The sequence below is a fragment of the Cavia porcellus genome, unplaced genomic scaffold (genome assembly GCF_034190915.1).
Source record: "Cavia porcellus strain 051 isolate PalLab524CR breed Dunkin Hartley unplaced genomic scaffold, mCavPor4.1 scaffold_24, whole genome shotgun sequence".
Lineage (NCBI taxonomy): Eukaryota > Metazoa > Chordata > Mammalia > Rodentia > Caviidae > Cavia > Cavia porcellus.
The window spans coordinates 7,033,578-7,057,529 of NW_026947507.1; the positions used below are offsets into that span (position 1 = coordinate 7,033,578).

The 23,952-nt window shown below is 35.6% G+C and overlaps 1 protein-coding gene across 5 annotated transcripts in view; it reads left to right on the forward strand.

Moving 5' to 3' along the window:
* Positions 1 to 23,952, forward strand: part of Vps37a (VPS37A subunit of ESCRT-I) — a 39,993-nt gene that overhangs the window by 6,918 nt on the left and 9,123 nt on the right. For 4 of the 5 annotated variants that reach the window (XM_063234603.1, XM_003469142.4, XM_005003376.3 and 1 more), the window contains 8 exons: positions 9,315 to 9,389; positions 10,705 to 10,819; positions 11,389 to 11,489; positions 13,250 to 13,475; positions 15,042 to 15,112; positions 20,492 to 20,619; positions 20,704 to 20,762; positions 20,844 to 20,912. In XM_063234603.1, the coding sequence (XP_063090673.1) occupies positions 10,775 to 10,819; positions 11,389 to 11,489; positions 13,250 to 13,475; positions 15,042 to 15,112; positions 20,492 to 20,619; positions 20,704 to 20,762; positions 20,844 to 20,912 (699 nt within the window). In that variant the 5' untranslated portion in view covers positions 9,315 to 9,389; positions 10,705 to 10,774. The remainder of the gene's footprint in view (positions 1 to 9,314; positions 9,390 to 10,704; positions 10,820 to 11,388; positions 11,490 to 13,249; positions 13,476 to 15,041; positions 15,113 to 20,491; positions 20,620 to 20,703; positions 20,763 to 20,843; positions 20,913 to 23,952) is intronic. The other variant, XM_063234602.1, reaches the window with a different exon arrangement.

Genomic DNA, 23,952 nt, shown 5'->3' on the forward strand with positions numbered 1-23,952 from the left:
AGATATAGAACTCACAATCTTGCACTTGCCAGACAGGCACTTATACCACTGAGCTAAATCCCAGGCCCCATGATACCATTTTTTAAAAAATCATGTCAAGTGCTTCTATGGCTTAGATCTGGAATCCAAAAGGCTGTGTTTTGAAGGCTTTGGATGTTAACCTATAGAGTAAATGGGGAGTTATAACATCTTTAGAAAGTAAGATCTTAATCTAGATTTTAGCATTGGGGAGGCCCTTAAAGGGAATTATGATATCCCTGCCCCTTTCACTCTCACAGTCTGTTCATAGGAGAATCGTTATATGACTGTGATGTGTTGCCTTACCATTAGCCCCCTAAAAAATGGAGGTACTGAAACCTCAGAAACTGACAGCCAAAATAAATCTTTTCTTTTTATAAGTTGACTTATTTGTCACAGTAATGGAAAGCTGATGAACCCAGAAAATTGAGACCAGTAAATGGGGTTTTCTATTAAAAGTAGAAAAATTGTAGAGTGCAGTGCCAAGTGCTGTAATTCAGCATTTGGAAGGCCGAAGCAGAATTACAGTGAATTTGTGGCCAACCTGAGCTACATAGTACATTCAGAACCAGCCTGAATTACAGAGACCCTATTCGGAAAAAAAGAAAAAGCGCTTATAATCATATTTGTAATGAATATTCAGGAAATGTTTCTTGTTTTAAAGTAAGTAAAATACCTTCTGTTTTATGTAATCTAGTAAGACTACATTACTAGATGGCTAGAATTGTGTTAGAATTTAATGATCCACTTCTCAATATAACTCACCTTCTGTTTTCTTTAATACATTATTTGTGAAGAAAGTTTATCAAAGATTTTAATAAACATCAAGAGTGTAATAGTAGGAGAAATCAACTGGATGCTCCTAACTGAAGAATTTTAAAGTTACTTTAATATTTCCTATGTAAAGTCTGGGTATTTAGCTCAGCAGCATAAGCAACTGCCTGGCAAACACAAACTTGTGAGTTCCATCGTCGGTACCAAAAAAAAAAAAAAAATTTCCTTTGTAATTTTTCTGTATAAATCCAAGAGATATCTGAAACACTGACAAGTTAAATTTTTAATACCACAAGTCCAGACAGGACCCAACTTAGATGTATGGTCAAATGCTTCTTTAATAATAGCTAACACACTAAATATTCATTTGGTATTATGCTCAGTAGTTTTACCAGATTCTACTAGGATGTTCATGCATGAAGAAGTTTCATAGTCATTGAAATATTATGCTTCTTCTGCATCCTTCACTCATTAATACTAAGTATTTTCCCTTTTGGAAAGTTAAATAAAGATTGGTTAGCATTCCAAGTGAACTACCAAAGGATCTATATTTTTTTTAGTTGTAAAAATATGTGCCTACAACTGGGTATGGTGCTACAAGCCTATAATCATAGGACTTGGGAGGCTGAAGCAAGGAGGATCACAGTGAATTTGAGGCCAGCTTGGGTTACATAGCAAGTTCAAGGCTAGCCTGGACTACATGGGAAAATCCTGACTCCAAAAAAGCAAAATCAAAACCCATAAACGTATATATATATACGTTTATATATATATATATAAACGTATATATATATATACGTATAACTATGCTTGCTTGCTGACATGAAACGAGCAATTTTTGCCATGATGTTTCTGCCTTGGAGCAAGTAAACCATGAACTGAAACTCTGAAAGTGTAAACTACAACAAACCTTTCTTCCTGTAACTTGATTGTGTCAATCATTTGGTCTCAGCAATGAAAAGCTGATCATTACAGGATTAACATCCAGAATTTATAAAGAACTTAACACTAAAAGAGCAAGTAATTCATTCAACAAATGGAGAAATGAGGTGAACTGACAGTTCTTTAAAATATATATATATATATTGAACTCCAAGCAGCTAGCAGCTAGCTCAACACTTGTGTGCGTTGAATCCCAGCGCACAGGGAAACCTTATAACTTTACTCCCAGGTGGTAAGACCATGTCCCATGTTGGAAATCATCTTAGGATGCACGGGAGGTACCCATAGGCCTAACTGGGCCACACCCAGTGAACTTCAAGCAGCTAGCAGAGGACCGAATCCAGTCCCAGGACTGGTTGAATTCCAATGCACAGGGAACCCTTGGAACTTCCCTCCCAAGTGGTAAGACCATGCCCACATCTGAAATCACCCTAGGACTCACAGAAGATACCCATGGGCCCAATACGCCACAGCCAGAGAACTCCAGCTAGCAGGGGCTGGAATCCAGTCCCAGGCCCTGAATGCATGTAGGTTGAATTCCAGCACACAGGAAAGCCTTGGAACTTCCCTCCCAAGCGGTGAGGTCATGCCCTGCATCTGAAATCAGCAGGGGACTCCCGTTGGCCCTAATTGTCTAATGCCCAGCGAACTCCAAGCAGTAGTTGTTGCCTGCTCTCTGTCCCCAGAGCCAAAAGTGGACCAGGTGATTCCCAGTGCGTGGAGAAGGCTTTGAAACATCGCATAAAACCTGAAAATATAGGAAAATGACAAAATGAAAGAGCAAATGCAATCTCAAACTTCCAGCCCAACCCAACCAAGCTTAGGAGACATGGACACAGAAGAAAATATAAGCCATACACCTGAAATTCCTGAAATGATAGCAATTAAGTAAAGAAACAACTCTGGGAAGCTATAAAAGAACTCAAAACAGAAATAGTCTCCCAGGTAAAAGAGGAAATGATAAATATAATGAAAGAAATGTTAAACACATCTAAAGAAGGTGTGGAAAAATCAGAGGGACAATACAAAAAGATGGAAATTCTTAATGAACAATATAAGAAACAATACATGAAGCAGATTCAGGTGATATACAGGAAATCAAAAATTCCATTGAAAGTTGGCAGAGCTGCCTCAAATAAAGTGAAGATAAAATTTCAGACCTCAAAGACAAGATTGTAGCTAGTAAACTGGAAACAGAGGTCTTTTAAAAATAACAAGAAACCAAGAAATAATTCAACAACTGCAAGATGATGCAAAGAAAAACAACATAATATTGATAGGTATAAACGAAAAGGAAGGTAACAACACAAACGATATCAAGAGGCTATTTACAGAAGTAATAGCTGAAAATTTCCCATACGTGAGAATGGAAACTCAAATACAGATCAGTGAAGCATATAGAACTCCAATTAACCATAACCAAAATAAAACTACACCCAGACATATAATTGACATCCCAGAAATCCAACATAAGAACAGAATATTAAAAGCTGCTAGAGAGAAGAGACAGATCACCTATGAAGGAAAGCCTATCAGAATCACATCAGTCTTCTCAACACAAACAATGAAGTCAAGAAGAGCGTGAAGTATTTCAGATCCTAAAGGAAAATGACCTCCAGCCCAGACCTATGTACCCTGCAAAACTGTCCTTCAAAATGGATAGAGAAATAAGATACTTCCATGACCCTGAAGAACTTCAAGACCACCATGCCAACTCTGCAAAAAATACTGAAAGACATTCTAGACAGACATAGGAGAAAACCACTAAGCAAGGCAAACAGTTAAACAGAGTGGAAAGGTAAAGAATCAACAGCAGAAAGTAAACCAGTAATGTCAAAAGTAAACCAGTACATGTAAGTTATAACCATTAGTGTAAATGGCCTTATTTCACCAATTAAAAGAAACAGATTGGCAGAATGGGTCAAGAAACAACATCCAACCCTATGTTGTATCTAACCCAAAAGGAAACTCATAGACTGAAAGTCAAAGGATGGAAAACAATACTCCTTGCAACAGGATCCCTCCAAAAAAGCAGGGGTTGCTATTCTGTTTGTAGACAATGTGAACTTTGAGAATGATCCAGAAAGATAAAGAAAGCTACTACATACTAGTTAGGGAAAAACTTCAAGAGGAAGAGAAAACAATTTTAAATATTTATGCACCAAATTTGGGAGCACCCAGCTATACAAAACAAATACTAACCGAAATGAAAACTCAAGCAGTAACACAATTATAACAGGAGGCCTTAACATGCCATTGACACCAAGGGACAGATCAACTAGACAGAAAATCCGCAAAGAAATAACAGAACTGAATCAAATTTGTGAACAAATGAACTTAGTAGATGTATACAGAGTGTTCCACCCAACAACATCAGAATATACATTCAGCAGCACATGGAATGTTCTCTTAAAATAGACCATATACTAGCCCATAGAACATGCTTAAGTAACCAAAGAATTGAAATTATCCCATGCATGTTATCGGATCATAGCTCCCTGAAACTAGAAATAAATGACAAAAGAAACTGCAAAACCGCCACAAACACATGGAAATTAAGTAATACACTCCTGAGCAATCAGTGGGTCACAGAAGAAATTAAAGAAATGCAGACTCAAACTCTTCAGTGAAATTGAAAGGGAATCAATTCTCCCTAACTCATTCCTGGAAGAAACCATTACTCTAATACCAAAACCTGAGAAAGACCCAATTAAAAAAGAACTACAGGCCAATCTCCCTAATGAACATAGTGGCAAAAATCCTCAAGAAAATTTTGGCAAGCAATGCAGCAAATCATCAAGAAGATTATACACCATGACCAAGTGGGATTTATCCAGGAATGCAGGAATGGTTCCAGATACACAAATGAATAAATGTAATCCATCATATCAATAGAGCCAAAATTAAGAACCATATGATCACTTCTCTAGATGCAGAAAAAGCTTTTGATAAGGTCCAATACTTAATCATGATAAAAACCTTACAGAAAATTGAAATAGATGGTCTTTACCTCAGTATGATAAAAGGCATCTATGACAAACCAACAGCTAGCATCATATTCAATGGCCAAAAACTGAAAGCATTTACCCTAAAATCAGGAATAAGATGATGATGTCCGTTATTACCACGTCTATTCAATATAGTGCCTCAAATAGTAGCCAGAGCAATTAGCCAAAAAAGAGAAATAAAAGGAGTAAGGATAGGAAAATAAATTATCATTATTTGCAGATGACATGATACTCTACTAGACCCCCAAAACTCCACTGAAAGACTTCTAGACATAATAAATTCAGTAATGTAGCTGGATACAAAGTCAGTGCTCAAAAAATTAATAGAATTCCCATATACTAACAAGAAAACCACTGAGAGAGAAATAAGAGAAGCTACACCCTTTACAATAGCATCCAAGAACATGAAATACTTAGGGATTAATCTAACAAAAGAAGAAAAAGATCTCACTGGGGAAAATTATAATACCCTTAAAAAGAAATTGAAGAGGACCTCAGAAAATGGAAAGACATCCCTTGCTCATGGATAGAAAGGACAAACATTGTGAAAATGGCCATTCTCCCAAAATTGTTATGTAGATTTAAGGCAATCCCAATCAAAATACCACTAGTATACCTCACAGATCTAGAGTAATCACTTCTAAAATCCATATGGAACCAGAAGAGACCTAAATAGCAATGGGAATTCTAAGCAACAAAGGCAAGGCAGGAGGCCTCACAATCCCTGACTTGAAGTTATAGTACAAAGCTACTGTAATAAAATCAGTATGATACTGGAATAAAAAGGGACCTGAAGATCAATGGGATAGATTAGAAGACAGAACTTCAAATACACTCAGCCACCTTATCTTTGATAAAGGGGCCAAGTACGTCCACCAGAAGAGTGTCTCTTCAATAAATGGTGATGTAAAAATTGGCTCTCCATATGCCGAAAACTAAAACTAGGCCCATGCCTAACATTGTGTACTAAACTGAAGTCTAAATGGATTAAAGATCTAAATATTAAAACAGAAACACTAAATTTGTTGGAAGACAAAGTAGAAATCTTGAAGACAGGGATAGGTAAAGAAGTTATGAAGAAGGATCAAACTGCACATGAAATACTTCACAGAATTAACAACTGGGATCAGGTCCTATTAAAAGAATTTTTGCATATCAAAAGAAATCTGCATAGTTAAAAAAAATCCCACATATTGGGAAAAAATCTTAGTGAACAGTCCCTCAGACAAAGGGCTTCTGTCTAGAACATATAAAGAATTTTTAAAAATCAGACACCTGAAATTCAAAGACCCAATCTAAAATTGGGCATCTGAGATGAATACACAGTTCTCAGACAGAAATACAAATTACAAATAAATACATGAAAAAATGTTCAGCATCATTGGTAATTAGAGAAATGCAAATTAAAACCATACTGAGATTCTATCCCACTCCAGAAAGAATGGCCAGGATAAAGAAAACTAACAATAAATGCTGGAGAGGCTGTGGCAAAAAAGGAACTCTTCTGTACTATTGGTGGGACTGTAGACTAGTGCAGCAGCCTCTGTGGAGGTTAGTCTGGAGATTGCTCAAAAAGCTGGGATTGGAGATCCCATTTGACCCAGCTATTCCACTTCTGGGCATATTCCCAGAAGAACTGAAAACATACCACACTGGTATTTGTGTACCCATGTTTATAGCAGCATAATTTGTAATAGCCAGATCTTGGAAACAACCTACATGCTCATCAACTGAGGAATGGATAAAAAGATATATTTCTGCACAATGGAGTACTGTTCTGCTATGAAGAATGATCACATTGAGATATTCATAAGGAAATGGATGCAACTTGAGACCATAACTCAAACTCACATATGTAAATACCGTATAGTCTCCCTAATGGAAGAAATAGAGTACAAAAGATACAAAAATCTCCATAAACAGAAGTGAAAGGACAAGGCTGCTTAAAAGGGTAAAAACAATATCAGGAAAAATGCGGAAATAGAAAAAATATCTAAAATTATATAAGCTCTTAGGATAGCTAAGATGATTGTGCTACAAATTCTTTAAGTTCTTGGAAGAAAATAGTTAACATTCATAGGATTCTAACAATCCTATGCATATTGCATGGTGTTCTGAGGAACTCTTGAAGATCATTATGTAAAAAACCCTAGTTACGCCCATACTACTTTGTTTTGAAGACCTATATTGTCAGTGTTCTGGGCTCTTTGCTATTGTCTATATTTTTCGTTTTGTGTTTTTCTAGGAATTTGTTGTGTTTTGTCTTGTTTTTCCCTCTAATACAGAAAGAATATGTATTCATATAAAGACTCATGCATGTGTAGAACTTCTGAACAGTTTGAGAATTGATAATATAATGCACGATGAAAAGACAGCTACTTTGAAGAAAAAGAGACACTAAGGTACTCAGTACTGATTCCATAGTGTCATGATGTGAAATCCACCAATACTATTCTTGTTCAGAGTGATCTTAGTCTGTTTTGTTTTGTCCAATTTCAATATAAATGAAGGTATGGACAGCTATTTTGAAGAGAATGAGAGTCATTGTGGCAGCCATTGTTGACTGACCTATTACCTGGTCTTGAAAACCTAAAGTTCCTTCATCCTGTTCTGATCAGTTTTACACTATTTTGTACGAATTCATTGTATATGAAGATAAGGACAACTGTTTGGAAGAAAACAAGAGACAATGTGATAGATAGTGAAGATCCCCAGTTGTCTTGCTTTGAAATCTGTGTCTCTTACATTGTTTCCTTATGATCTGTTTTGTTCTGTTTAATTTTACACTCTTTAAAATAAATTTTTTTAAAAAGTACAATAATTCTATGAAATAGTAATTATATGAAATATATTGAATGTCTTTAACTGTCAGGGAAATGCAAATCAAAACTACAGTCATAACAGCTATCATCAAGTGTCACAGCTCACAACCATGGCACAGCACAGAGAATGAGAGATCACTTCAGAGTCAATGCCCAGTTCAAACTCCAAGACAGCCTAAAGGAATGACCCTTAACTGAGACCCCCCCCCACTTCAGCATGAGAAAGTCTCATAAGACTCCCCCAAACTGAAAATTCTGTGACTTTTTATTGATAGAAAGAGGAAACAAGAATAAAGAACAAAAGTGCAAGAATTCATGTAGGGGACACGAGATCAGGGTAGTCAGTTACATGATTAACCTTAGGGCCAATCTAAGTGATACATTGGAGTGATTAAGGCAGTATGTTTTGATCCAACTTAGACTCATGGCCCTGTAGGCTGTCTTTTAATCTCTAATCATGCATTCTGGGAGGTTTTGAGTGTGTGTCTCCAAAACTCCCTTATTTCTGCATTTCCATCTCATGCATATCTCTGGCTCCATAATTATTATCCATAATCAAGAATACAAAAACTACCAATGGTGGTGAGGATGACAGGAAAAATTTTTATATAGTTGCTGAGAATATAAATTAATGTAGCCAGTATGGAAATTTCTCAAAAACTAGAAATAGAAACTACCATATGACCCTAGATATACTGGTAACTTTTTATATATCCAAAGTAAATTCAGCATACTATACCACAATAGCCAAGTAGTGAAATCAGCCTAAGCCTGTCAGTGAATGAATGAACAAAGAAAAATATGGTACCTGTACATAATACAGTATTATGCTGCCTTAGTGAAAAATGCATGTGTAGGAAAAGGGATGAAATCAGAGACATTATTTTAAGCAAAATAAGCTACACTCAAAAAATACAAACCTCCTGTGTGGAACTTAGGAGAAGCCATGATGAAAGTGAAAATGTTAGCCAATAGAAAAGAGGAAAGGTGTCAAGGAGAGGAAGGTAAGGGAGGATAACGAGGGTTAGATATGACCACAATATGTGCTATCTATGTATGAAAATGTCACAGTGAAGCTCATTCTGTGTAATTCATATAAATACAATTCATAAAAATATAATGAAAGTTGCTTTCCTGGAAATCCACCCTACAACTTCCCTATGTGTTTTATTTGCTAGGACTTAAGTCGTTAGCAACAAATAGTCCAAAAAAGACTAACATTACTAAAAATTAAACCAAGCATCTCTTAGGAAAAAGGAGAATATTTGTTCTTGGAAAATAGGTAACAACCTGTATTATAAGACCATAGGAGACGCTCATACAGACTTCTTAGTTTAAGCTATTAAAACTCGGATGTCCCCACCTGTCCATATAACTGGATAGTGGCAGAGTTACAATCAAAACCCAGATGTCTGCCTGACATACATTAACCAGAGGATTCACAGTTGCTTCTCTTAGTGATAAATTAGATAAAATGATAATCAATTAAACTGTTGTTAATACAGGAGTTTTCTTTGCCTGTATTCCTCAGTGTCTTTTTTTTTTTTTTTTTCGTTTCTTAAAGTTTTTATTAGTACTTGTTTACAGCAAATAATTATGTTCATGGTAGGGAGTTGATGTATGTACATACAGTATCTTAGTTCTTTTTACTCCTTTTTCCCTCTCTCCTTCCCCTCCTCCTTCCATCTTGTAGCATTTGTTTTTAACACTTAACAGGTTTTTAACTTTTTTTTCAAATATTCTCTTACAGTATAGCTGAAATACAGAAAGATGTGGAGTATAGGTTGCCCTTCACCGTAAACAACCTGACAATTAACATTAATATGTGAGTAGAATTGTATCCTAATTTTCATGTACTAGTATTTAAATTTTTTTGTTTTCTTTAGTTACTATTAACAGCTGTTTAAAGTGAACTTACTTTAAGTAACTGTAATTTGTAAAGTAATATGTCATTTAATGTGATTAAAAATTTTAAAGGATATTCAACTTAAAGAAAAAGCCATGCTGTATTTATCTTCATCTCCTTATTGTCTAGCACAGTGCCTATGCATAAGCCTTGTTAACTACTACATTCGTGAATGTAGCAATTGAAGCATGACTGTAGAACTCTGCTGAACATTAAAGCTATGTTAACTTGACATATGTGATCTTTTTGAATCCTCAGAGCAGCCTTGCAAATTAGGACAAATATAGACACATGGTTAGTCAATAACATAATCTGAATCAAACTCCAATTGGTTGATTCCAAAGGCCATTTATTGTCCCTTTTGTTAACCTAGTTTAAAAATCTTTGGCTTTGGTTGTCATCTTCTCCTTCTCCTTTTCCTCCTCCTTCTCCTCCCTCCTTTCCTCCCCCTTTCTTTTTTTTTTTTTAATTGTTGTCTTGGTATGTAGTTCAAACTGATCGTGAACTCATGACAAGCTTCCTGCCTCAGTTTCCCAGTGTTGAGATTATAGGCATGGGCCTCTATAAATGACTTGGTTTTCTTCTTGACAGTGCTGCCAACAAATAATTTTCTGAGCCAACAGGGAAATAGAGGCAATTTAAAGGGAAATATGTTGAATTTAAGAGATTTGGAAAGCATTGTTCTATATTCACTAAGTTCATTTTTAAAGACTTTCTCTGTAATCTTAATTTTGCAATATTTCAAAAACTGATTAAATTTTTCACTTTTTATTGTATTGAGAATTTACTGTGCTTTACTTGAAACCATGTGGTTGATCTCATTTTACCTATTCAATCTTTAGAGATAGAATAGATTCTGAAATAACTATTGGCAGCATCACAAAATTTTCATTTTAAGAACACAACCTATATGACTAGAACCTGTAATGTACTAAATGGCCAGACTGTGTATGAATAATATAAAACAAATGTCTAATCTAATTTTTAGCTGAGATTTTTGTATAGGCTGGTATATTGTATTTGAAAGCAATTAATTGGAATGGTCAGGAGATTTCTCTGTAATTCAAAGTGTCCACATTGTATATATTCAGCCAACTCAACAACCATAACAGAGCATTGATTACTAAATAATTAATACATATAAAATGTTAAAATTTAATTTCCCTTTAACTTTTTTTTGGAATTTTGACCATATGATGTAACATTTGCTAATTTTGTTTTTCATCTTTACCAGATTACTTCCTCCACAGTTTCCTCAGGAAAAACCAGTGATCAGTGTTTATCCACCAATACGACATCATTTAATGGATAAACAAGGAGTATATGTTACCTCTCCATTAGTAAGCAATGTATGTATGTTACGATTTACTTCAGAATAATACAGCAAGTATACTACTTTTTGATTAAATGTTTTAAAACATGAAATACAGGGGCTGGAGGTTTAGCTCAGCGGCATAAGCACCTGCCTTGCAAGCAGGTGGTCGTGAGTTCGATCCCCGGTACTGATAAAAATGAAAAAGACCAAAAAAAAAAAAAAACAAAAAAAACAAAAAAAAAACATGAAATACATTTTAAATTTCATTTTGGAATCAATAATTTTCCAAAGAGTATTTTATGTTACATAATAGATAATACGGTGTTTATTTAACACTGTGCCTCAAAGTTCTTGGCTATGATGTGATTGGTTAACATGAAGGACTGTAACTTAAATGTATTCTCAGTATCTACTGTTGAACTCTCAAATTGTAAACAGTGAAATCAGTGGAAATATTTTATGTACATTGTGAATGAATAAATGTCTACCCTCTTTTGCTAACTGCCAAATATTTATAGTATCAAAACACAAGAAATGTTGTAAATTTTTTATCATCGTTATGTAAAAGTGATATTAATCATCATATGTTGCTGTAACTTTCAGTTTACAATGCACTCAGATCTTGGAAAAATTATTCAGAGTTTGTTGGATGAATTCTGGAAGAATCCTCCAGTTTTAGCTCCTACTTCAACAGCATTTCCATAGTAAGTATATTTATAGTGAATAAAAAATTTTTCAGTTACCATATAAATCAAAATATAGTATAAGCCAGGCCTTCTGTTGCACACCTATAATCCTAGTACTTGGGAGGCTGAGGCAGGAGGCTTGCCATGAGTTTGAGGCCATCAAAGGCTACATAGTTCAAGGCCAGCCTGAACCTTGGAACAAGACCCTATCTCAAAAACAACGACAACAATAACAAAAAACTCTTAAAAACCCAAAACAAAAATATAGGGCCAGGAATTTAGCTGAGTGGTGTAAGCGCCTGCCTGACAAGTGAAGGGCATGAGTTCAATTCCCAGTACCCTCACCCCACCAAAAAAATGATGTTAAAATACAGCTCTTTGATTTCTACATCCTACCTTCATACAGATATATCCACACTCTTCAGAGGTGCCTACGTTTTCCTCTTTTAACTGTTTCTTCTAATATTTACCTTTATCTTTCTGAATAATATGTTTGGTTATTTTTGACACTCAATTTGAAGTGGTACAGAGAAAATGAGAGAAGACAAAGATTGAGGGCTCAGGAGAGGCTGCAGAAAGCGGGGTGCGGGGACTCTCAGTGAGAACAAAGAAGTGAAGCTACTTTTATCAGTTCTGGCAGAGGGAGGAGTTTGGGAGGTGGGCAAAATGACATATGAACAGCTGGTTTCAAGGAGCATCTGCCTGTGCAAAACTGCAAACAAAGATTTCCTGGGGCTGGGGGTGGAGTGCTTGGGTAGTTGTGGAGCCTTGGGATTAGAGAGGACTCTGCAAGCAAAAAGTGAGCAGGAAGTTTATCTCTGGAATGAGAAGGAGAGCATAGAAGTTACTGTTGGAGAGACAAGTTTTGTAGCTCAGGCTGGCTACACTTGGGAGCACTTGGGAGGCTGAGGCAGGGGGATTATGAATTCTTAATCCCCCTGCCTCAGCCTCCCAAGTGCTGGGATTACAGGCATATCCCACCACTCCTCAGCCTCCTGCCTCAGCCTCCCAAGTGCTGGGATTACAGGCATATCCCACCACTCCTGGCTCACAAATTTTCTTTAATGTTGTGGAATTTATTACTTTTTTATTATACCTTCTGAATTGGGGACACAAAGTTCTTTCGCACCTTAAAGTTGAAATTTCACAATAATTTCATCTAGCTACTTTAAAATTTTGGAAAAAAAAATTCTTGATGTGGCTGTAATTTAATTTTCCAACTATCTCAAAACTGTTGACTATTATTCACTTACAGGAGTGTCTCTCTATATGATATCCTAATTTCCATATGTGTTTAGGCTTTTTAAAATTCTGTTTTTTTTTCATCCATCTGTGTATTCATTTACCTGTACTGTGCCTTTTTAATGGTTAAGATTTTATAATTTATTTTGCTGCATGACAGTATGTATCTGTACTCTCACTTTTCAGACTTTTGCCTTGTATTCTCACTTATTTTTTCATAAAAATGTTAGCATTACTACTGAATACTTTCAAAGTCTGTAGTAAATGTTTTTTTCCAATAAAATTTGCAACTCTGGTTAATTTATATGATAAAATTATAATAATAATCCCACAAAAATTTGGTTAAGTTTTATGTATTTTGGAACATGTTTCAATACAAACTGAAATATTTTCATGGTTAATAGTATGTTTAAGACATAACCATAAGTCCTTTACTTTTTTGTCTGCCAAAAACAGATTTCCATCTATTATTGTTATTGGACAACTCACGGATAATTTTGTGTTCTAGCCCTAACATGTTCTCTTTTTCTCCTTAGCTTGTACAGTAACTCAAGTGGGATGCCTCCTTATGCATCTCAGTGCTTTCCATTTGTTCCTCCATTTCCTACACAAGAAGCTAACAGGACTATCAGTTCTTTATCTGTTGCTGACACTGTTTCTTCTTCAACAACGAGTTACACCACGGCCAAGCCTGCCGCTCCTTCATTTGGCGTCCTTTCAAGCCTGCCTTTACCCGTGCCCATGACAGACCCTTCGGCATCGGTTGGTATCTTCAGTAATCTGTTTTGTACCCGTAACATACGCATTTAAGTCAGTAAACACTTAATATTATGTGCCAGTTACTAAACTATGCACAAACTACAGAAATATTAAATCACATGTTTCCACTTACATAACAAACTGAAAGAAGTAATCAATAACTAATTGCAAGAAATTTCTTACAGAGACACGAAACATAGCAAGTTATGGTGATACCTACTTGAGGGGTAGCTCCCTGTTTCTAAAGACCAAGATAGAGCTAGCTGGGATGCATTTACAAAAATATATTTCTGATTTTTTTGTATCACTTTTTCATCCCTTCTGCTTCAAACCATATGTGATACAACAGTAGATGCTCAATAAAAGTGAGGCAGATGAATGACTACATTTAGGCTTGAGGCCAGAATAGAAGAGTGTGTCTTACTTTGTAGCCCAGGCTTGCTTCAAACTTTTGATCATCCTCTCTAGCAGCTGTGGTTACAGGCATATACCACCACCACACTCTACTTTGGAGGCCAGATTCTAAAAGATAGTGATGAATTTGCAAGAATGACAAAAGGTTATATAAGACATACTATCAGAGTTAGTAGCACTGACAAAAGTTATACAATATTAACCAGATGGTATTGTAAAGTTACCTGTAGTCCCTTTGGCATCACACAGGGTGTCAGCAAAGGCACAAGACATGTTTGGGTAGGAGAGGCAAGTGCCAGATTGAGAAAGGTATACATAGCATATTAAGGACTTAGCCAACTCACTGGTTAAAAATCTTACATTCTGAATTTAGTAACTTCAAGTGTGAGATGTTGCAAAGGGAGATACTAATACTTTGTGCATAAAATATTTTTAAAAATTTAAAAACTTTCCATTGTAGCCCATAGTGAACGACTCATGTAATGCATAAGCATAATAAAGCTTTATTATGTCCAACATTCCTAATTTCAAAGTTTGTAATCATTTAGAATATAGACTAAGGGGACTGTTTTTTCAGAACTTTTCATCATTACATTAATGAAGATTATGTACAAACTACAGCAACTAGTATAAACAAAATTGGAAGACAGCCTCTAACAGTCTTTAAGAATAGAAAAGTCACGTATTTTTGTATATATTCAAATAGTAGATAGTATGTTTCTCTATTCTACTGTTTTGTCTAACTTAGATATATAACTACTTAGACTACTGATAATTAATTTTTTAGTATTTGATGTGTTTTACTTAAGAAAAATGTATTTGCCTATATCCAGTTATCATAGATAGTTCTTCACATTTGTTACATATGCACTTGAGGTCTATTTTTTATAGCCATATACTTACCAAAAATACAGGCTCTTTTAAGCCTCTATTTAAAAAAAGATTTTAAAAAATGTAACCTTACATGAGCAATTATACTGAAAAAAAAATAGCCAGAATAAAGAAGGAGAGCATGAAGACAATGGAAAATACAAAGATGAAGTTGTAATAATGAAAACAGTTTGGGGACATAGTATGTTTAAATTACTTTTATAAGTAAATGGGAGCAACCCAAAAAATGGCTGAAATTTAATACCTTGTAAAATTCTTCTTTAGATAAGCCAAAATGGTTTTGGTTACAAGATGCCAGATGTCCCTGATGCATTTCCAGAACTCTCAGAACTAAGGTAAAAAAAACTTGGAAGTAAAATTGTGACATTGTTGTCTATTTTATTTATAAATATAAATCAAATCATTTTATATCGGTATTAAATAAAACTACTTTTCTACGTCACTATTCCTGTAATTATCTTAGTGGGAAAGTTTTATAAATCAATTTTAAGTCTTGTAGATTGTGTTTATTGAATACCTTAAATGCTAGAATTGATATAGTACTTATCAAGGTAACATATCCTTTCTCACATGACTTGCATTCTTTGGTTATTTTATTTTATTTATTTATGTATTTATTGATTGATTGATTGATTTGTACGTGAGATGCTCAAATTGGACTCAGGGCTTCTACTGTGCTAAGCAAGCAATCTACCACTGAGCCACACTCCCAGCCCTAATTCTTTAAAATTACTTCTGAATTCAGAGTATCACTGATGATTTCAAAATATATCTTGCCTTGTATTAGATCTGCTTTTGTCTCATTTTAGTAGGTAAACTTCGTACATAGAGAAATAGATTAAAACTTAATGCACAGTATTAACAAGCTGTTCGTACACAGCCTAAATTTATAGCAAATGACTGTTCATGAAATACTGTTTCTGTAAAATCTATAAGCAAAGTATTTTATGATCATTCAATTTGGGGAAGCATTATATCCTTTATGCTCCAACTGAAAGTTTATTACTCAGAAGGCTGTTATTACTGTTTATAATTAAATGTTTTGCAAGAACTTTGTTTTTTGTTCATAGAATATATCTTATCAGGCTTGCACACCAAATGTCTTGAGAAATTCTATAATTTAAAAGAAAAAGCTGGGCATAGTGGCGCATGTCTGTAATCCCAGCATTCAAGAGGCTGAAACAGGAGGATTGTTGTGAGTTCAAGACCAGCCTGGGCTACTTTAACTGCATAGTGAGACCTTGCCGCAAAAAGACCAAAAAAAAATTTAAAAGAAAGAAAAGCGTCCGGGCGTGGTGGTTCACGCCTGTAATCCCAGGCTGAGGCAGGAGGATCGTTGGGAGTTCGAGACCAGCCTAGGTTACAAAGTGAGCTCAAGGCCAACCTGAACTGCACAGCGAGACCCTGTCTCAAAAAGACAAAAAAAAAAAAAAAAAAAAAGAAAGAGAAGTTTATCTGTATTTACTTCAGTGATTTGCAGTGATCATTTTCCGCTAATAATAAAATGTTGACAGATATTTATAGTTTACTACACACCTTTAGTAAGAATTATAATGCTCACAACAATGCTCCCGTGAAGTAGGAGTTGCCATTTTTTAAAAAGTTTTCTTTTTTCTCTTTAAGAGTTCTACTTTAAGCTAGGCGTAGTAATGCAATGTTTTCTGGGAGACTGTGGCAAGAGGACCACAAGTTCAAGCCCAAGTGTGGGTGATTTAGACCTTGTCTTGAAATAAAGCACACAAAAAAAGATTGTGGATATAGCTCAGTGCAAAAACCCTAGAGTTCAGTCCCCAGTGATTAAAAGTATTTTTGCCATTTAAAAAACTTAAAAGATATCGTAACTACAAAACTACAAAACAGTTAAGAGAATAAAGCCTCCATGTATTCATCATTCACCATCAATAGTTATGAACCTCTTTGCTTTATGTATACATTCTTCTGTGTGGATATCTTTAACAGCTGTGGGTATGACTCAAGCCTATGTTAAAGTGAACCCTGGTCCTGTATTATTTTCATCCATATATTCACTGAGTAAGGTCAGTCTCTCTTTGTCTGTCTGTTCCCCAATTGAATATCACTATCATACCTTAATCAAATCAATGATAATTCTTAATATTATTTTATTTCCTCAGTATTTTAATTAAAATTTCTTATACCTGGTAGTTTGTTTGAATCAGGATTCAGAACAAGGCCCACCTATTTCAAAAATACTGGCTTTACAAGTTTCTTTTAATCGTGAATCATTTCTTTCCAACTTTATGTACACAAAATACACACTAACACATGTATATGCATGGATATGTATACACACATGCATTATTATTCATTTTTGAAGACATTGGTCATTTGTCCTAGAGATTCTCCTATATTTTGTTTTTGCCTAATTGATCTTTGTGGTACCATCAAAGATATTCCTGTTTCCCATATTTCGTGTGCTTAGTGGCTAGAAATGATATACTGATGATTTAGGTTGATTTCTTTTGCTAGTTAGTATATATTTCTTATTACGTCCCAAAAGGCAGCAGTGATGTCTGGTTGACTTTAGATTAGATTGGGTTGAAGTCATTAAAATGACTAACCATTAGTTTTTTTCATTAAAAGTTTGCAAATGTAATTCTGATTTTCTCAATCATGCTGCCAGAATTTATTCACCAGATTTCTTTATGAAGGACTTTCCTTAATCAACTAGCTATACTGAAATACACTTCATATTGGGAAGACAGAATAAATGCTTTTGTCCTTTTATTTATCAACTCAAAATAATTAGCTTATGTACCAGTGAGGTCCAGAAGTTGTTCTGATGGGTGAAACTTAGATAAACTCCTGTATCATTTTTGACAGTAAGAAAATACTGTGGAGTCAGCATGAACCTTTCCTTTCCCAGACCTGGACTCATCCATTTCTTTGAAAGGGTACTTATTATATTTCAAAATAACAATACTACTATTTTTTACTAAGACTACTGAGTATAAGTTAAGTGATTTTTTTTTTTATGTTTTTGTTTTTCATAGTTATTTTGTATTTAGGACATATCATGCCAAAATGTATAATAATCACATACTGTGTTTTAATAAGTCTCTTCAAATAATATTCTCTGGAACTTTAAATGCCTTAGAAGAAACAGATTCATTAGCAAAGCAATGCATTTATTTTGGAATTATGGATTCTGCTTTTATTTCCTTTTCTGTATTTATTTTTTAGTTATATAATATTTTTATATGGTTCTATAGTCAAAACTGTAAGATATATTCAAAATATATTTCCATGTGTGTCCCCTCAAGCTTAGTTCTTTTTCACCCTAGATACCTATTTTTAGTTTTTGGTTTAGAATTCCATTATTTTTCTTTTAGTATTTTATGAACACATGCATACACACACACACACACACAGGACAGACATAGATACACGTGTATCAATATCTTTTATGGTGACAGCCACGTGTCTATTAGCAAAATAGGCATAGAAGTTAAAATGGGTGGTTGCTACTGCTGTTGGTACACTTTACCTTTGTAGTCCTACAGTAATTTGAAATAGTAGTGGAGACTACTTACCTTATAAGTGTATAGAGAGATTTTATTGACCGTGCTTTGGCCAGTGTGTCTCTGGAATCAGGCGTTGAACAGGTCTCAAACTATAGTAGAAGCGTCTCCCATGAAAGCTTCTGACCAACCAAAATATTAACTATTTCGATCTTTTTCAATTCTGTTTACCTCTCAACAATACACAAAATGAAAAAAGGAGAAAGTTTCTAATGGTAGCTGATCTGTAGATTTTTACTTCTTTGAATCTGTTAAAATGCTGATATGATCAGTATTATGTCTGGAAGAAGTATATAGCCTTTTTTTTCTGGTTCAGAGGACTGAAACTCAGGGCCTTCACACTAAGCTGCATTTCCAGCCCCTATTGTTATTATTATCATTATCATTATTATATATTTTGAGACAAAATCTTACTAAGTTGCCTTGAAATTGTGATCTTCCTCAGCCTCTCAGAGTGCTGGGATTGCAAGGATATGCCACCTTGCCAACTTTTAAACATCTTAAGTTTCACAAATCAAAAAGACCAGTTCCTGTCTATGAACTTATAGAAATAATTGATATCTAAAGCAATCAAACAGAATTAAGGCTGGGCATAGTGATGCATACCTTTAATCCCAGGATTTGGGAGGCTGAGGCATGAAGATCTTTGCAAGTTCTAACTATATTACTACTTTCCTATTTTAAGGAGCCTCAGTTGAATTAGTAAAGACCTAGAGTTGATGAGTATTAGTCAGCTTTTCTATCACCGGGAAAAAAGTACTGAACACCCACAGTATAAAGGAGATTTACTTTGGCTTACAGTTTAGGAGGACTCTATCCATGGTGGGCTAGCCGTACGGTGAAGGAAAGCTGCTTATCTTATGGCAGCCAGGAAGCAGAGAGAGAGAAGCAGGATCCAGGGAGAGATATACCCCTCCAAAACACACATCCACTGACATATGAACCTCTTCCAGCCAGGCCTCACCTCCTAAAAGCATATTTAACTACGAACTTATACAACGAATCAATCCACTGATGGCATATAGCACCCCATGATCCAGTTATCTCCCACAAACCCGACTCTGAACACAAAACTTTGGAGGGACATTCTGTACCTAAACCATTAATACATAGTTTCATCCTTTTTTTTGTTGTTGTTACCTTAGTTAAATGGCCCATATTGTTGATTTTAGGTCATTGTATAATGGGGAACACTTCCTCAGAGTTCTCACTTACTTACTTACTGATTGATTGATTGATTGATTGAGACAGTGTTTCACTGTGTAGCTCAGGCTGGCCTCAAACTTGTGATGGTCCTCCTGCCTCAGCTTCTCAAATTCTGGGATTACAGCCACACACCTGGCTTCATGACTGTCAATTTAAAGAAAGCAGATGTATTGATGTATCAGAATTCATTTCTCCAGATTCTGTTGAGAATTGTGTGTGGGGGGTTCCAATTTCTATTTTTTGTTAGTATATGTTTGCAGTACATGGTGATTACATTAATGAGTACATGAGGGAATTGGTTCATGTACATATGTTAATTCTTTTCTCATACCCTTCTCTTCACTTTTCTCCTCCTTCTTTCTTTCATCTCTTAATCTACTTCCCATTTGCAAAAGGTCTATCTCCTTATTTCCTGTTATCTATATTATATTTTGTACTTTTATTTATATTTTGGGTTTCTCATATAAGAGAAACCATGCAATATTTGAACTTTGTATGATTTACTTTGCTTAACATAACCTTAAGATATATCTATTTTACCTACAAATGACTCAAGTTTATTCTTCCTTATGGCAGTGAGGTGTTCCATTGTGTATGAATACATTTTCTTTATCCATTCATCTGTTAATGGACATATAGGCTGCTTCCAAGGTTTAGCTATAATGAATTGTGCTGCTATAAACATGGATATCCATGTATCCTAAGAAAACTAAACTAGACATTCCACTTGACTCAGCTGTTCACCTTCTAAATATCTTTCTGAAAGAGAATCTGTCATAGACCACTTTATGTTATACTGTGAGTGTTGTGTTATTTGCTCTTAAGATTACAAGTACGCTTCTTATATGTTTTATGGAAAAATTATTTAGAATTTTATCAACTAAATAAAATGGAAAATTTATTAATATTTATTATGGAGAAAAATTAGATGAATTATATACACTAACGTTTTTTCTCTTGTGTTTCTAGTGTGTCACAACTCACAGATATGAATGAACAGGAGAGTGTATTACTAGAACAGTTTGTGACGTTGCCTCAGCTAAAACAAATTATTACTGACAAGGATGACTTAGTAAAAAATATTGAGGAATTAGCAAGTATGTCTTCTTTTCCTTCAATTCACATTTCTTGAGGGAAAAAAATGTGATTACCTGGAAATAAACCAAAGATTTATTTTATAGGAAAAAATCTCCTTTTGGAACCCAGTTTAGAAGCAAAAAGGCAAACTGTTTTGGATAAGGTGAGTTGGTGATTATATTGAAAGGATTTATATAATTTAAAAATAGAATTAAACAGTATTTTTTTTTATTTTCTCTTTTAGTATGAGTTACTTACACAAATGAAATCTGCTTTTGAAAAGAAAATGCAAAGGCAGCATGAACTTAGTGAGGTAAGGTTGTCTAGTTCTTTTCTTTTGCCCTCAGAACTTTCAATCCTGAAGTCCATGGGCCAAATTGCTACTGTCATTATTATCAGAAACTGTTTATTAAGCATCTAACTTTATAAGATCTAGTTACATATAGATAAATAGCTCTCAGTTATGATACATGATAAATCAGTGTGTTCATATAAGAACATGTCTGATAATAAAACAGGAAAATACAAAAAAACTCTCATAAGTAATTTCTGAGTGAGTTATGGGAGCTATGTAACCCTTGTAACAAAAATAAAAAATCTTTAACTTTAGACTCACTTGTAAGAGTCCAGATACATTAAAGAAAAGGTAGCAAATTAAAAAGTAATAATGTATGCAAAATAGTTTATAAAATTTAATTGGTGAAATTATGTTGGTAAAAAAATAAAATCTTTTAAAAATAAAAAAGAATGGAGGGCCAGGCACAGTGGTACACACCTATAATCTCAAGGATTTGAGGAAGGAGGATCACTGTGACTTTAAGACTGACCTGGGCTACACAGTTGAGTTCAAGGCCATCCTCACTACATAGCAAGATCCTGCTCAAAAAACAAGACAAAAAAGGGTATAGTCTATACAGTTCATACCAGTAAGCAATATTATAGTTAATAATACTTCTTTTAACATTGAAATTTGGCAGGTAAGGCCTATGTAATATATCAGAAAATAAAAGTAAGACAAACAACAGCAAAAAAAAAGGATATTGTGCCAGGCATGGTGGCACACTCTTCAGCACTTGGGAGGCTGAAGCAGGTGGATTGTTGCAAGGTCAAGACCAGCCTAAGCTACAAAGTAAGCCCAAGGCCAGCCTGAACCCACAATGAGACCTTGTTTCAAAAAAACAAAAAAAGAGAATTTTAAAAGAATATAAATTTATGAATTTCACATGATTATTCTTTACAATAAGAATAGCTCATATGGAGCAATTAATATGTATTTTGCATTATACAAAGCGATATGTTTACTATGCATATTGGTCCATTATTATTCCAAACTATCAAGTAGTTTTTTCCCCCTATTTTGCATTTTACAGATGAGGAATCCAAAGCACATAAAGGCTGAATAACTTCCTTCAGGTCGTGTAAATAGGAAATATGAGAATTAGTGATTAAACTTCAGTAGGAACCCTTGGGAGGGGCAGCTGAAGTACTCTTCAGTACACAGTGCAGCTCAGTACATGTTGAAGAGTCGTTCACAGCAGTCAACATCATTCCTGAAGCAAATTTCTAATAAGCTACAAATGGAAATTAGTTTTTATTTGATAAAAAAGATTAGAAGCCAACAGTAAATATACCTAATGCCTAAGCATTTCCAGTTTCTTGTTAACATTAGGGATAAGGGAGTAGGGATGGAGACTTAGTTCAGTAGAACAGCACCTACCTGGCAAGCATGAGGTCATGAGTTCAATCCCTAGTACCAAAAAAAAAAGGAATAAGGGAGTAATCCCCATTATCAATGAGCTGTAAGGCTGCTTAGGAGATGGTAAACACTTCAATAAGGTAAGAGAATGAAGAGGTAAAACAGTTGTTTACCAGAAATGCTAGAGAAAAGGTGCTTCCCATTTTTTAGCACTTACCACTGCAAAAAGAAATAGAGAAAAAATCATTTACAACATCAATAAAACTATAAGATACTTACAACTGAGCTCAATAAAGTGAATAACCTTTAATGAAACTAAAGCAGAGCTAGATTATCCATAGAACGAAAAATAGAGTATTAACAAAGATTTCATTTTTCCTAAAATAACTTACAAATTTTTAATAAATTTTCAGAGTCCCAAAAATATTTTTTAAATATCTTAACAAACTGTTGTGAAGTTTATCTGAAAAACTAAGTAGGTTAAGAAGAGGTCGAGGGAGAAGAAAATGGCGGCTTGCTAGAGGATCGGGCGGAGAGTCTCTCCGGAGAAATCATATTAGAAGCTAGAATATGACAACATGGAGAGAGCCAGACAAATGGATAACGATTCTTATTAACCAAGACAGTGCAGCTGGAGGATTTAAAGTCGTGCTGAGACTGTGAAGGCTGAAAACAGGAGGCTGCAAATCCCGTGCCTTTAAATCAACAATTTAACCCGTGGACCCAACAGGAAAAGCTGTGTTGGCTTTTGACTGCCCTGCTACACCAGAGGAGATCCTGAAAGACTTTCGAGCTCCAAAGCCATACGCTGTTCCGCACTGTGCCAGGAGTGCACGTAGTGCGGATTTCTGACCATCCATTCCGCACTGTACCAGGCGCTGCGCAGATTTCTGACCGTTCTGCGCTGTACCGGGAGTGCACGCTGCACGGATTTCTGACCGATCCGCGCTGTACCAGGAGCGTGGGAAAAGTGGGCGGCGTGGACCCTGGTGAGTACTGGGGACCCCGCGGCTGCTGGGGTTGGCCAGAGAACGTCTTGGAACGGGTCAGTGCCCGCTGCCACGGGGACATCAATAACACAGAGTCTGGTGGCAGCCATTTTACAGTTGGGCAGAACCTACAGCTCAGTGGCCTCACTGAGCCCCCTGTAGGGAGGGTTAGTGGAAGGCATCTTGAAATTGGGCAAGCCTGAGTACGTGTTGGCTTCAGCCTCATACAGAGAACTGGTGGGAGACATCTTGAGTTTGGGCAGTTCTGCTGTGCTGGTGCTCCTGTCACAGAGAGGTCTGGAAGAGAACAGCTGGGATTTGGGCAGGACCCTGTGCCATCGTGACATTAGTCAGCTGCTTCTGGTACAAAGAGAACCGGCAGGAGATACTGGGGCTAAACCAAGCCTCTGCTTGGGGCCCAGCAAGCAGATACAAAATAGTCACAACTCAGTGACATCCAGAAAGTACAGTCTAATTTACGGACTGACTGGCGCAGAGGCTGGAGACTAGCCTGTACCACCCTTGCATCCCAGCCTACCCCAGATAACAGCAAATTGGGGAGGACAGCAAAAACTCAAGGCAGCACGCTTCTGAAAGGCCCTAAGCAATTCGGAGAGGGCCAGAGAACCCCAGGACAGTCTGAAAGAAACCAGAAACATGACAAGAGA